The sequence below is a fragment of the Sus scrofa genome, chromosome 15, assembly GCF_054392235.1.
Source record: "Sus scrofa isolate SSC_HxYL_T2T_F1_AM1 chromosome 15, Sscrofa_HxYL_maternal_Yorkshire_Landrace_v2.0, whole genome shotgun sequence".
In the NCBI taxonomy this organism is placed as follows: Eukaryota; Metazoa; Chordata; class Mammalia; order Artiodactyla; family Suidae; genus Sus; species Sus scrofa.
Window position 1 is genome coordinate 108,808,252 of NC_139397.1, and position 15,011 is coordinate 108,823,262.

Here is a 15,011-nt window from a genome sequence, read left to right on the forward strand (position 1 = left end):
TTGTTTTTTTTGTTTTTTGTTTTTTTCTTTTTAGGGCTGCACCCGAGGCATATGGAGGTTCCCAGGCTAGGGGTTGAATCGGAGCTGCAGCTGCCAGCCAGCACCATAGCTCACAGCAACACCAGATCCTTAACCCACTGAGTGAGGCCAGGGATCGAACCTGCCTCCTTAAGGATACTAATCAGATTATTTCTGCTGAGCCAGGACGGGAACTCCCTAGGTCAAATGATCTTAATAAATATTCCAAAAAAATATGGTAGGTACTTCTAATTGACCTAGGGTACTTAGTATAAAAACAAAGTATTATGATTTGAGTGATCTAGCCCACCAGAAGATGAAAAAATATAATTATACTTCCAATCACATACTACCTAAGGCATCTCAGTGCTGTGTCAAACATCTGAAGTTTTTATTTGGTGATAAACTACATGGATACTTGACCAATTTTTTTTTTTCATTTTTTTCCTTAGCTTACCCAATACTAAAAAGACACTGTCAATTTAAAGTAATAAAGACCACTATTAACATCAGTAGGCAAAACCTCCATAAGTTAACTTCTCTCCACCTTCTTTTTTTTTTAAAGTGGGATGGTTATTGTGTTTGTTCTTTTTTCAAACATACACAAAAGTAGACTAGACAGTACAGTGAACCTATTACCCTGTTTCACTAAACCTCATCTCATGGTCAGCTCCACTTCATGTCTTTACACACATCACTTCCCCTCCATCATTATTATTCTGAAACAGATCCTAGGGTAATATCTAATTCGTCAATATTTTAATATATATCTATAAAAGACAAAGATACTCTTATTTTAAATAGAACCATAATAAAGTTCTCATAACTTTCTAAACATGAATTCTTTAATGTCATCATTCAGTGTTCAAATTTCTAATTATTTCATAAATGTCAATTTTTTTGAAAAGTTTATTTGAATCAGGATGCAAATAAGTTTCACATATTGTTATCTTTAGTTTTATCTAATGACACATACACTTTATTTATTTATTTATTTGTCTTTTTGCCTTTTCTAGGGCTGCTCTCACGGCATACAGAGGTTCACAGGCTAGGGGTCTAATCAGAGCTGTAGCCATGGCCTACGCCAGAGCCACAGCAACACGGGATCCGAGCCACGTCTGCGCCCTACACCACAGCTCACAGCAACGCCAGATCCTTAACCCACTGAGTAAGGCCAGGGATCGAACCCGTTACCTCATGATTCCTAGTTGGATTCATTTCTGCTGCGCCACAATGGGAACTCCAAAGATGAGTACACTTAAGTTTTAAATACAACAAACCCACAGAAGTTAAATTCCATTGATCAGGGAGGTGATGAATTGAGAGTTGCCTGAGAACAGGAAAAAAGTACAGATGTTCTCAGTTCTCATGGAAACAAGGACAGTGTAACAGCTCAAGATAGCTATTCCTTTGCAGCCTCACAATAGCAAGTTATTATTTCAGGGTCCCCCCCCCCCCTTTAGGGCCACACTCTCAGCATATGGAAATTCCCATGCTAGGGGTTGAATTGAAGCTACAGCTGCTGGCCTATGCCACAGCAATTTGGGATCCGAGCTGCGACTGCGATCTACTCATGGCAACACCGGATCCCTAAACAACTGAGCAAGGCCAGGGATTGAACCTGCATCCTCATGGATACTAGTTGGATTAATTTCCTTTGCACCACAACGGGAACTCCCTAGTTCAGTTTTATATCAGCATTGTTTCTCCTTGAAGGCCCAAGGTGTTAAGTTACAAGGATTATGGTTAATAGGTCTCATCTAAAAATTTGTTTATCATCAAGCAGTATTCTGGATTTCAAAATTTTATCTTATTGCTATAGGGTAGAGACAAAAGAGGCATCGTTAGTCAAAAGCAGACCTCTGAAGCTGCACCTGGGTTCTAACCTTAGTTCCTATCTTTGCTAGCTTTTTGTAAAAATGTGTGAACCATATCTCCTGGCTTTTTATGAGGATTAAATAAGATACTGTGTGTTATGATACAAGAAAATGAATGGCACATAGTAAGGAATTGTTCATGATGTTAATCAGAGTTAATATCTGATTTTATATGTATATGTATATATAAAATAATGACATTTTTATTTGCTTATTCGAGGTTAAATTTAATTTGGAGGCCAGAAAAGAAACCTATGAAGAAAACATAGGTATCTTGGGATCGGAGGGCTTACTGTATGTCATCAAAAGCTCTATTAGAACCTTCCATAGCCAGGGATCTAGGGACATGATAGACTGCATCCAAAATCATGATTAGTAAGAAGGTAGAGCAAAAATGTTATTACTGTCAAGAATCACACTAATTACCATTTGTCTTCTAGTCTTTATCTTAGAATTTGTCCCAAGGTCTTAAATTCTACAAGTAGTGCTAAGGCATAAGAAAGTAGACTCTTCTATGTGTAATCAGTCTTTATATCCTTTTCTTCCTTTTTTTTTTCTCTTCTTGCTTCCTGTTCCCTTCCCTTTTCTTCCTTTTTTTTTCTTTTCTTTCTCCCTTCTCTTCTCTTCTCTTTTCCTTCCTTATTTCCTTCAATTAGGAAATATTTACTGCGGACATTCTATGTACAAGGTCCTGTATACTCTTGCTAGTCATTTTAGATACAGTGATAAGTGATAAATAAAACATACACTGACTAGTACTCATCAAAGTGCAGTCTAATAAGGAAGACACTAAACATAGTAATTATAGAATTTTAATAGAAGGATCATACAGAGTTATGAAAACATTTAGCAGTTGGGCTTAATCATGTCTATCAGACAGGAAATGTTTCCCTGAATAGAAATTAATCAGAATGGTGTAAGGAATTTTCTATATTGAAGGAACAGCATGTGAGGATGCCCAGAAGCTAGAAGGAAAATGCTAATATGGAGGAACTGGAGATGCCCTCTTTGAGAGGAATGGATTATGGGGGAATGTGGTAAAAATGGATAGAGGAAGGCAGGTCCGATTATGAAAAGTTCAGAGTTTAAATAAGACCTAGAATCGGGGTTTTCTATCGAGAGCTTAGAATAGCCTTTGCAGTAGGGGATACTTTTCATTTTTCAATTTTATCTTCCTGTTTTTTTTCTCCTTGCTCTCCTTTCATCTGGTGGATTAGAAACCAGATTTAGGCCATGTGTCCTCCCAATGGGATCTCAGTCAATTGATGTGAACTTAAACTTTCATTTGCGGTAGCTGTGAACATGTTTCTACTTAAAATCACTAAAAATAGGGAGTTCTCTTGAGACACAGTAGGTTAGGCATCTGGTGTTGCCACAGTTGTGTTATGTGGTTGCATAGGTTTACAAAGCTGCTAAATGTCAAGACCAGGCCAGGCAGTCTGTCTCTGAGGTCTGTGCACTTAACCAGTATACTTTACTGAACACAACTGGTAGTTTTCACTTCTGGGTATACTTTAGAATCACCCATGGAGCTCTTTAAAAGTAGTGCTGCCTGAAATTTCCTCTGTGGCTCAGTGGTAATGAACCCAGCTAGTATCCTCGAGGTTGCTGATTCAGTCCCTGGCCTTGCTCAGAAGGTTAAGGGTCTGGCATTGCCTTGAGCTGCAGTATAGGTTGCAGACATGGTTCAGATCTGGCATTGCTGTTGCTGTGGCATAGGTCAGCAGCTGCACCTCCAATTCGACCCTTAGCCTTCCATATGCTGTGGGTATAGCCCTGAAAAGCAAAAAAACAAACAAATACATAAATAAATAAGCACTGCCCAACCTCAGGTGTGGAAAGTTAAAAGCTCTGAGGGTGGGACCTAGGCATCTCAATTTTCTAGAGAAGAGTTGATATAACCACTATGCCAAACTATACTTGGCCCTAGAAGTTTCATTTTGCTCTGATTATTAACCAAAAAGAAAAGCCCGCTTAACTTTTTACCCAGTATAATTTTAAAAGGTCCATTATCTTGTACCTTTGAAATTGAATTAGATAGTTTAGTTGTGTTCAGTTTACTTGAATTTATTTTTTCATTGCTAACTCTAAAAGTGAATAGCAAATAACTGAAAAAATTAACATTTAGCTGTAAAATCATTACAAATTTAATCCTGTCATTTTTATTTTGAATGTTATTATGGTGACTTTATTTTTTAACTAGTATCCAATTACTAAATGTATGTAAGTTTTCTTTTGTTGTGCTCAGGGAATTGTTTCTTCCATGTTGATGCTACGGCAAATATTTAAGAAACTCTTCAGACTTGAAATTGACTCCTTAACTTTATTATTTTATTTTATTATTTTTTATTTTATTTTATTTTATTTATTTCCTTTTTTCCTTATACTTTAAGTGGTTTTTAAAATGGATAAAATTTACCTACTGTGAAATGCATAGATCTTAACTATATATATAGTTAAATACATTTTCACATGTATACACCAATGAAACCACATCACAGAAAAATATAGAACATTTTTATCAGCCCAGAAAGTTTCCTGGTGCTACCTACAAGCCAGTCTCCATTCACAGTCACTGTTTTGATTTCCATCACACTGGCTTGGTTTTGCCAGTACTTGAACTTCTTATAAATAAAATCGTAATGATACTTACTCCTTTATATCCAGCTTTTTCCCCTCAACAAAATATTTTTGTGATTTTCATTCATGTTTGTTGAATGTATCCATATAGTTAATTCCTTTTCTTTGGTGAATATTTTAGTTGTATAAGTATACCACCATTTGTTTTTTCGGTCTCCAGTTGATGGATATTGTATTCTTTCCAGTTGGGGGCAATTATGAATAAAGCTGTGTTGTTTAGTTTCCAAATATTTTGAGTTTGTCTAAGTATCTCATTGGTACTGCTTTGTAATTAATTTTGGCGTAGATAGAGAAAATATTGATTGATTTAAATCTTTTGAAATTTCAGAGTTCCCTTCGTAGCTCAGTGGTTAATGAACCCGGCTAGGAACCACGAGGATGCAGGTTCGATCCCTGGTCTCGCTCAGTGGATTAAGGATCTGGTGTTGCCATGAGCTGTGATGTAGGTCACAGACACGACTCGGATACCATTTTGCTGTGGCTGTGGCGTAGGCTAGCCGCTGTAGCTCTGATTTGACCCCTAGCCTGGGAACTTCCACATGCCAAGGGTGCAGCCCTAAAAAGCAACAATAAAATAAAATAAATCTTTTGAAATTTATTGAGAACTAAGCCCGGTAGCATGTCTTGAAGAATGAACACCTAAAAAGAATCTGAATTCTGTAGTTATTAGATATAGTGTTCTGAAATAATAGTTAACTCAAGATAGTTGACAGTATTGCTAAAATCCTTTTATGGCTTTATTTTTGATGTAATTCTGTCAGTTACTAAGGGAGGGGTATTGAAGTCCCCAACTATGATTCTGGATATATTTCTACCTTTAGATCTGTAAGTTTTTACTTCATGTAATTTGAAGCTCTTTTATTAGATGCATGCACATTTATGATTGGTGTACCTTCCTAATGGCCCTTTTTGTCATTATGAAATGCTCTTCCTTATCTCTGGTATCATTTCTTATTTATGTTATATTACTATAGCAAATCTTTCTTATGCTTACCATTTCCATGGTTTATCTTTTCTATTATATTACTTTCAATCTGTGTCTCTTTCTTTTTCCCAAACTGTCTGTGTTAACTCTTGTAGACCATATACAACACATAGCTAGATTTTGCTTTTGTTTTTGAAGTGGACTACAGGAGTTCCCTAGTGCCTCAGTGGGTTAAGGATCAGGCATTGTCACTATAGCATCTTAGGTTGCTGCTGTGGCGCAGGTTTGATCCTTTGCCCAGGAACTTCCACATGCCCGAGTGCAGCTAAATAAATAAATAAAGTAGACTACATTTTAATTTTGCTGTACTAGATAGTGCTTTATGTTCCTTTATTTAAAATTAATTATTATACAGGGTTTTTTTTTTTTTTTTTAGTACTTTTTCCCCTGAGAGTTGGTGATGTTTTGATAGAAAAGGATTCCATTACCCATCTCTTGGTGCTTTTCCCAAATAAATTAGACCAGAATTTTGCATAGGAAATTGATTAAATGCTTAAGAGCAGGTTGGTAGCATACTTAGCACAGATCAGTAGAATAAAGAACACTACTGGAGTTCCCATCGTGGCTCTGTGGTTAACGAATCCAACTAAGAACATGAGGTTGCGGGTTCGATCCCTGGCCTTGTTCAGTGGGTTAAGGATCCGGCTTTGCCGTGAGCTGCAGTATAGGTCGCAGACGCAGTTCTGATTAGACCCCTAGCCTGGGAACAACTGTGTGCCACAGGAGCAGCCCTAGAAAAGGCAAAAAGACAAAAAACAAACAAACAAACAAAAAAAAAACAAACCACTGTACTTATTTCAGTATGCAAAGCAAGAATAAATGTGAAAGTGAAACAAAAACATTCACCTATACTAAGATGAAGATGTTTCTGATGAAGTGTATTTTCTTTCTTCTTCTTCTTTTTTTTTTTTTTTTTTTTGGCTGTTCCTGTAGCCAGGGATTGAAGCCACAGGCCAGGGACTGAATCCACACCACAGCAGTGACAACACCAGATCCTTAACCTACTGAGCTACCAGGGAACTCCCAAAATGTATTTTCTTCTTTTTTTCTCTTTTTTTGGCCACACCCATGGTATATGGAAGTTCCCATACCAAGGATCGAATCCAACCTGAAGTTGCAACCTGTGTCACAGCTGCTGTGGCAATGCCAGATCCTTAATCCCTGTGGTGGGCCAGGGATCAAACCTTTCCCACCCGAAAGGCAACACTGGATCTTTGACCCACTGTGCCACAGTGTGAACTCCCCAAAGTGCATTTTCTAAATGTTAATAATTAAAAATATTAGTAGTTACTTCATTTAAAATATTCATAATGTTTGGGAGTTCCTATTGTGGTGCAGTGGAAACAAATCAGACTAGTATCCATGAGGATGCGGGTTCCATCTCTGGCCTTGCTGTGGGTTAAGTATCTGGCATTGCTGTGAGCTGTAGTGTAGGTAGCAGATGTGGCTTGAATCCCGCACTGCTGTGGCTGTGGTGTGGGCTGGCAGCTATAGCTCCAATGTGACTGTAGCCTGGGAACTTCTCTATGCTGTGGGTGTGGCCCTAAAACAAAAAAAATTCTTAATGTTTAAAATTTTTAGGCAGTTTTTTTCTCCCAGTTTTATTGAGGTATATTCACCATACAGCACTGTATAAATTTAAGGTATATAGCATAATGATTTAACTTAAATATGTTATAAAATGATTACCGTAATAATTTTTGTGAACTGTTGTCTCATATAGATGTTCAACATTAAAGAAGTAGAAACAGTATTTTTTTTCCTTATAATGAGAACTCTTGGAATTTTCTTTCTTAACATCTTTCATGTTATTATGTACAGCAGCCTTAATTATATTTATCATGTTATTTTCTACAGATAAATACCCAGAAGTGGAATTGCTGGATTATATGTTGGTCTAGTTTTAATTTTTCGAGGAATCTCCATACTATTTCCATAGTAACTGCACGAATTTACATTCCTACCAGTGGTGGTGCACAAGGACTCCCTTTTGTCCACATCAACACTTTTATCTGTTGTCCTTAACACATCTTGCAAAGCTAGTTTTGTGGTAATGTCTGTAAAACTTTTGATCTCTCCTTCAAATCTGAACAAAAGCCTTGGTTTTAGGTTTTTGCCTTTTATCACTTTAAAGATATCATGCCACTCCCTTCTGACCTGCTGAGTTTCTGCTGATAGCTTTATGGGAGTTCCCTTGTGTGTAACTTGTTGCTTTTCCTTTGCTACTTTTAATATTCTCTCTTTATTTTTTGCTGTTTTAATTACACTGGGTCTTGTTGTGGTCACTTTGGGTTGATCCTGTTTTGGATTCTGTGCATCCTATACCTGAATGTCAGTTTCCTTTCCCAGGTTTAGGGAAGTTTTCAGCTCTTATGTCTTCAAATATGTTCTCTGCCCTTTCTTTCTCTCTTTTCCTTATAATGAGAATGTTAATATACTTGCTATCCCAGCAGTCTCTTAAACTGTCCTCATTTCCTTTTATTCTTTCTTCTTTTTTCTGTTCAGCTTCAGTGATATCTACTTCATCTTCCAGCTCATTAATCTGTTCCTCTGTATCATCTACTTTTTATTCCTTCAATATATTTTTCATTTCAGTTATTATATTCTTTATCTTTGGTTGTCTGTATTTTCTCTTTGTCAAAAACTTCTAACTTCTCACTGTGTTAATCTGTTTTTCTCCTGAGTTCTTTGAGCATCTTTATGGTCTTTACCTTGAACTCTTTGTTGGGTAGATTGTTTATCTCCACTTTAATTTTGGGGGTGTTTTTTTTTTTTTATCTTTTTCCTTTGTTTGAAACATATTTCTCTGTTGTCTCATTTTGCCTAATGTGCTTTTTTTTATTTCTATAAAAAATAGGTTTGTTCACTTTCCCAATTTTAGAGAAATGGCTTTTGTAAGAGATGTCCTAGTAGCCAGTAGCATATTCACCTCTAGTAACTAGAGCTATTTGCTTTGGGAATGCCCTCTCTTGGATTGTGTGGGTCCTTCTGTTGTGGTAGTCTGACTACTGTGGGTGTGCTGGTAGATATGGCTGGCCATTCCATTTAGTTACAATGACTTATCTTGTGCAAAGGGTGCTGGCACAACTGGTCGCACAGTCAGGGAAGTCCTGGTACTGGTGCCAGCCCACTGGTTGGCAGAGCCAGGTCATGAGAGACTGGCTAGAGTCCTGGTGGGTCCCAAGGCTAGTCCTAGCCGATTGGCTGGTAATTCTGGGTCTCAAGGTGGATGGCTGTGGGCTGGGGGGTCCCGGATTTTGTGTCTGCCTGCTGGTAGGCAGAGATGGTTCCTGACACAGCTTTCCCTATAGTCGAGATGTTGGCCTGCTGGTGCATGGGCCAGTTTCTAATGTCTAACTGTCAAGTCTTCGGTGTCCCAGAGTTGGTGTTGACCCACTGGTGGGTGAGACTGGGTCCTGGGGCTACTGCAGGCACACTGGTGGGCAGAGTTGCATCTTAGGATCTCTGGGTATAGGGGCTGGGGTTTCCAGGGCTCATATTAGTCCCTTGGTGGGCAGGGCCAGGCCCAGGATACCCTGGGTCTATTGCCTCCCCCCTGGTAGGCAAAGCCAGATCCTGGAGTTTCAGACTAGGGAGTCCCATGTTGGTTTCTACTTGCTGGTACTAGGGCCAGCCCTAATAGCTAGCTGAGGGTCCTAGGACTAATGTCTGTACATTGGTGCGTGGACCAGGTTCTGGGCCTTCTGGTAGGTGGGGACAGGTCCTAGAGTGGCTGTGGGCTCAAGGGGTCCTGTGGGAGCTATCCTGCTGGTGTTTGGGGCTATGTCCTTGCCCAGTTAACTGCTTATCCTGAGGAGTCCCGATACTGATGATGAAAGGCTAGTGCACAGGGCTGAATCTCAAGGTTAATAAGCTAGAGGTAGGATTCCATAATGACACTTGCTTGTATTGCTATAAACTTTCCATAATGACACTTGCCAGCTTCAGTGTCCACATGGTAGTACAAGCTTCCAAAAATGGTTGGTGTCAGCATATCTGTCCTCAAAGTGAGTTCCACTTCCCTCCTGCCTCTCTCAGAGAGGGTCTCCAAAATCAGAAGAGAAGTCTTACCCAGGCTCCTTTGAAATTACTACTTTGCTGGGTCTTAGAGTGTGAAATTTTGCTTGTGTTCTTTAAGAGAGAAATCTATTTCCCTCAGCCCTCTGGCTCTCCTGAAAGTAAGCCCCACTTACCTTCAGAGCCAAGCTTTATGGGAACTTGTCTTTCTGGTGCAGGATCTCTGGGATGGGGATCCCGATGTGGGGCTTGGACCCCAGGCTTTTGAAGAAGAACCTCTGTGATTGATGTTTTCCTCCTGTATGAGGGTCTTCCACCATGGGTGTATGGGTCTTAACTATGCCTAAGCTGTGTCCCTCCTACCCATCTTGTCGTTCCTTCTTTATATCTTTAGTGTAGATGTTTTTCTCTAGTTCATTCTCATCAGTAGTTGCTCAGTAAATAGTTGTAATTTTGTTGTGCCCATGACAGGAGGCAAGCTCAGGGTCCTACTGCTTCAGCATCTTGGCCACACCTCTATCTCTGAATTTTGCATTTGAAATTCAGTCTGACAATCTCTGCTTTTCACATAGAGTATTTTGTTCATTTAAGGTAATAACTGATATGGTTGTGTTTTGGTCTCAATTTTGTTCCTCTGTTCCTCCTTGTTTTGGGAGATTGGCAGCCTCTTTAGGGTTATTCTTTAATTTTAATTCCTCTGTTGGCTTTGCCTTATTTTTTGCTTTGGTGAATATATTATACATCCTTAATTTATCATACTCAACTTAGAGTTAGTAGGGTACCATTTTCACATAAACTATAAAAATGTTCCAAGTATAATTCCACTTACCCTGTCATTTATACAGTTGGTGTCATATATTTTACCTCTGCATAAAAATAAATCTCACTTTTGGAGTTCCCGTCGTGGCGCAGTGGTTAACGAATCCGACTAGGAACCATGAGGTTGCGGGTTCAGTCCCTGCCCTTGCTCAGTGGGTTAACGATCCGGCGTTGCCGTGAGCTGTGGTGTAGGTTGCAGACGCGGCTCGGATCCCGCGTTGCTGTGGCTCTGGCGTAGGCCGGTGGCTACAGCTCCGATTCAACCCCTGGCCTGGGAACCTCCATATGCCGCGGGAGCGGCCCAAGAAATAGCAACAACAACAACAACAAAAAGACAAAAGACAAAAAAAAAAATAAAATAAAATAAATAAATCTCACTTTAAAATGCCATTTTTAAAATATTTAATGGGTTATTCAAAATAAGAGAATTTTTTTTAATTCTTTTTTTTTTTTTTTTTTTTTTTTACTCTGTTTGGCTGTGCAATTACCATCCTTGGTGCTCATCATTTTTTCCTATAGATCTGAATTTCCATTTAGTGGCATGAAATTTCCTAGTAAGGTAATTACACTGGCCACAGATTCTCAGCTTTTTTTGTAATCTGAACATTTTTATTTCAGCTTTGGTTTTGAAGGACATTTTTATGGGTATAATTGAATTCTGAATTCTTTTAGCTAAAGGATTTACTCATCTTTATCTGGCTCTACATTGCTTATGATGAGAAGTAATATCCATCATTTGTTGTAGTGCTCCTTTTTTATTAAATCTTTTTTTTTTCTTTTCTGATTCCAGGATTTTATCTTTATCTTTGGTTTTCAGTAGTTTGATTCTAATGTAGTTAGCTGTGTATTTCTTTGTATTTATCCTGCTTGGGATTCACTGACCTTCTGGGATCTGTAAAATGTTGCATTTATCCAAAGTGGATACTTTTCAGCCATGATTTCTTTGAATTTTGTTTTCCCCATCACTTTCATATCTTTTATCTGGGACTCTAGTTATATATGTGTTAGGTTGTTTGTTGTGCCATAGGTCACTGAGTTGTTCTTCTCAATCTTCTCAATCATTTTTCCCTCTGTTGTTCAGATTGGATAATTTCTATTGTTCTGTCTTCATGTTTACTGACCCTTTCTTTTGCCATCTTTGATCAGCTGTTAAGTCTGCCCAGTGTATTTTTCATTTTAGATACTGTATTTTTTAGTTTTAGAATTTCCATTTGGTTCTTTTATAATTTCCCTTCTCTTTCTGGTCTCTCACTTTGATCATCTTTTCCTTAAGTCCATATATATATATATATACCTATTTTAAAAAATTTTTTTCCAATTCCAACATCTGTGTCATCTTGAGTTTGTTTCTACTGTCCACTTTTTCTCTTTACTGTAATTCACATTTTCCTGTTTTACTGCTTGAGTGATAACTTTTGCTTGTATAATGAATGTATAGGTGATATGTTGTAAAAACTCTGGATTCTGTTATCTTTTTCTGAAAAGTGTTGAATTTTGTTCTACCAACATTTAAACTACTGACGATCACCTTGAGCTTGTGGAGGCTCTGTTTTACACTTCCTCAGGCAAAGAGTGTTTAAATTTTGCTAGTAGTCCTAGGGCAGCTTCCTTAGTTCCAGAACATTGTTTTTTGTTTTTGTTTTTGTTTTTCCCTTACCCCTAGGATGTGGCCCTTCTTTAGTTTTAATTGAAGCCCAAAGTGTTTACCAAGCCATCTAATTATATGAAATTTAAACTCCAAATTTTGTTTCTCCTACACACAACAGCCATTGAAATCTCTGTTTAGCTCATTTAGCCTTTTAATGGTTATTTTCCTCTAGATACTCACCCTTGGGATTTTTCTCCCTCAATTGCTAGTTGTTTTGGAAGCAAGAAGTTTTGTGTTCTTATGACTTAGTCTAGTAAGAGTAGAGCTTTCTGATTGAGTTCTTGCTATTCTCTCTTACTGCTGGGGACTGCCCTCTGGGTAAAAGTAGTGTAAATGTGGTGGATCTTTTATTTTCAAGGGTTGAATCCATTACAAATTCTGCATGCTTTTTATAGCTCCTCAATGCCTATTTTAAATAGTTGATTTCTATAGTTTGTTCAGAGTTTATCATGGTTATATGTGGGAGGGTTAGTCTAATATGAGCTCCTTCATCATTACTGAACCTGGAATGCTAACTCTTTGTTTTTTATAAAATTTTATTTTAGATGTTAATGTATTTCTGATTCTGACTTCATTAGTTCTTTCTTATCTCTATTCATAGATATGAAGAGAAGGCTACTAAAGACTTGGAACGATACAATAGGCAAATCAAGAAAGCCATTGAACAGGAGTCACAAATATCATTAAAAGATGGGAAAAAAAAGATAAAACCCACCAGCGCGTGGAATTTGGCACAGAGGCACAAGTTGAAAACTTCGTTATCTAATCAGCCAAAACTTGATGAGCTCTTTCAGTCCCAATTTGAAAAAAAGAACCAAAACATTAAAATAGTTCAGATCCCCTTCTCTATGGAAAACTTAAAAAAGAATTTTGATAAACATAACAAATTTGACTTAGAAGAAAAGGATGAACTCTGCTTGATCCATAGTCTCAAGTTTCCTGATGCATGGCTAATTACATCCAAAACAGAGATAATGTTATTAAATCCATATAGAGTGGAAGAAGCTCTGCTGTTTAAAAGACTTCTTGAGAATCATAAACTTCCTGCAGAACCACTGGAAAAGCCAATTATATTAACAGAGAGGTATGATGAAATAATATATATATATTTTTTTCTCCAAAAACATTTATTAACTGAAACTGAAAGTAAAAAGTTAGAAGTGTTTCCTAGTAGGGAACAGAGGTATTTATTTAAAGACATTTTTAAAACTGGGTTTCTAATATTTAAAGAAATTAATTGCTTTTAAATAAATTTAAAATATTTAAAACAAATGTTGTAGAATATTCTAGATAGTTTACTTCTGCAGTTAAGAAATATCAAGCTCAGTGCCCCCCTGTACATTAGTGACTTCCCCAGGTTAATTCTGACATTGGATTGCCATGGCCTTTCTTCATTGTGTACTGTTGTTGTTTTTTTTTTAAACATGTCAAACATATACTAAAATAGAATGCCTTTATCAACAATTATCAAGATTATGCCACATTTTCTCTGTCTATATACGTGTGTGTGTGTATACACACATATATATACATTATTGTTTCTTAGCTAAGGAATTTAGAACAGTTCCCACCCTTAGAGTTTTCAGTATGTTTCTTTCAAAAATGACTATTTTCAGAGTTCCTGTTGTGGCGCAGTGGTAATGAACCTGACTAGTATCCATTAGGATGAGTTTGATCCCTAGCCTTGCTCAGTAGGTTAAAGACTTGATACTGCCGTGAGCTGTGGTATAGGTCACAGACGCGGCTCAGATCCCATGTGGCTGTGGCTAAGGCTCCAATTCGACCCCTAGCCTGGGAACTTCCATATGCTGCACCTGTGGCCCTAAAAAAGAGAGGGGGTAAAAAAAAGGCTGTTTTCTTACCTAGCCACAATATCTTTTTCATTATTACATGGTAATAATTCCTTGGAATTATTCTTCATTGTCTCAAAATGTTTTTTATAGTTTTGAAATTATTAAATTTAATTTATATCTAAACAAGGTTCAACCATTACATTTTGTTATGGATTTAAAATCTCACCTAATATCATACCATTAACCTATTGTGGATATAGAGTCACTTGTTCATTGAAATATTCCATTGTTTCTGTTCTTTTCTATGCCTCCTTGTGGTGGTGTTTAATTTGTTTTTCCCTCTTTCATTTTGAAATCACAGTTAGCTCAGAAAGAAAAACAAGGGCAGAAGCAGAAAAACCATTTGCTAAAGCTACTTTTTAATTAAGGCAGTAATAATCACAGTAACTAATTTTTTTCAGTATTCTCAAGATTGATTTAAGAAACTGTCAAAGGAAGAATTAAAAAGAATTAATACAGTCTTAGGCTATATTAAAACAGTTCAAACATCTCATAGTACTTTTCTTTTTCTTCCCTTAAAAAGAGCTAAGGTTGTATTTGAAATTTTATGCTCAATTGCTTTTCTAAAATATTTGTAAATTTTCATTTAGATATCAAAAATCTTTTTGTGCTTGTATGAATTATAGGTTTTGTAAATGTTTTTCTTTCTTTTTTTTTTCTTTTAGGGCCACACCCACGGCATATGGAAGTTCCCAGCCTGGGGATCGAATCAGAGCTGTAGCCGCCTGCCTGCACCACAGCCACAGCAACGCAGATCCGACCTGCATCTGTGACCTATACCACAACTCACAGAAATGCTGGATCCTTAGCCCACTGAGCAAGGCCAGGGATCAAACCTGCATCCTCACAGATACCAGTCAGATTCCTTTCCGCTAAGCCACAACAGACTCCCTAAAATGTTTTTCTTTGTGATGTTCTGTTCAGAAACAAATACATTAAAAATTATTTGTGGTCCATATTAGCTTGGTAGTGGATCTTTTTTTTTTTTTTGTCTTTTCTAGGGCTGCACCTGTGGCATATGGAGGATCTCAGGCTAGGGGTCCAATCAGAGCTGTAGCCTCTGGCCTGCGCCACAGCCACAGCAATGCCAGATCTGAGCCGTGTCTGCAACCCACACCACAGCTCACGGCAACGCCAGATCCTTAACCCACTGA

General features: G+C 37.7%; 1 protein-coding gene across 22 annotated transcripts in view; it reads left to right on the forward strand.

The window, feature by feature from the left end:
- The window catches only part of PMS1 (PMS1 homolog 1, mismatch repair system component), a 249,331-nt gene that overhangs the window by 96,770 nt on the left and 137,550 nt on the right, over nt 1-15,011 (forward strand). For all 22 annotated transcript variants that reach the window (XR_014829384.1, XR_014829390.1, XR_014829386.1 and 19 more), the window contains one exon: nt 12,606-13,088. Coding sequence is in view for 14 of the 22 variants with exons in the window: in XM_084999203.1 (XP_084855329.1) it covers nt 12,606-13,088 (483 nt within the window). In the remaining 8 variants the exon portion in view is untranslated. The remainder of the gene's footprint in view (nt 1-12,605; nt 13,089-15,011) is intronic.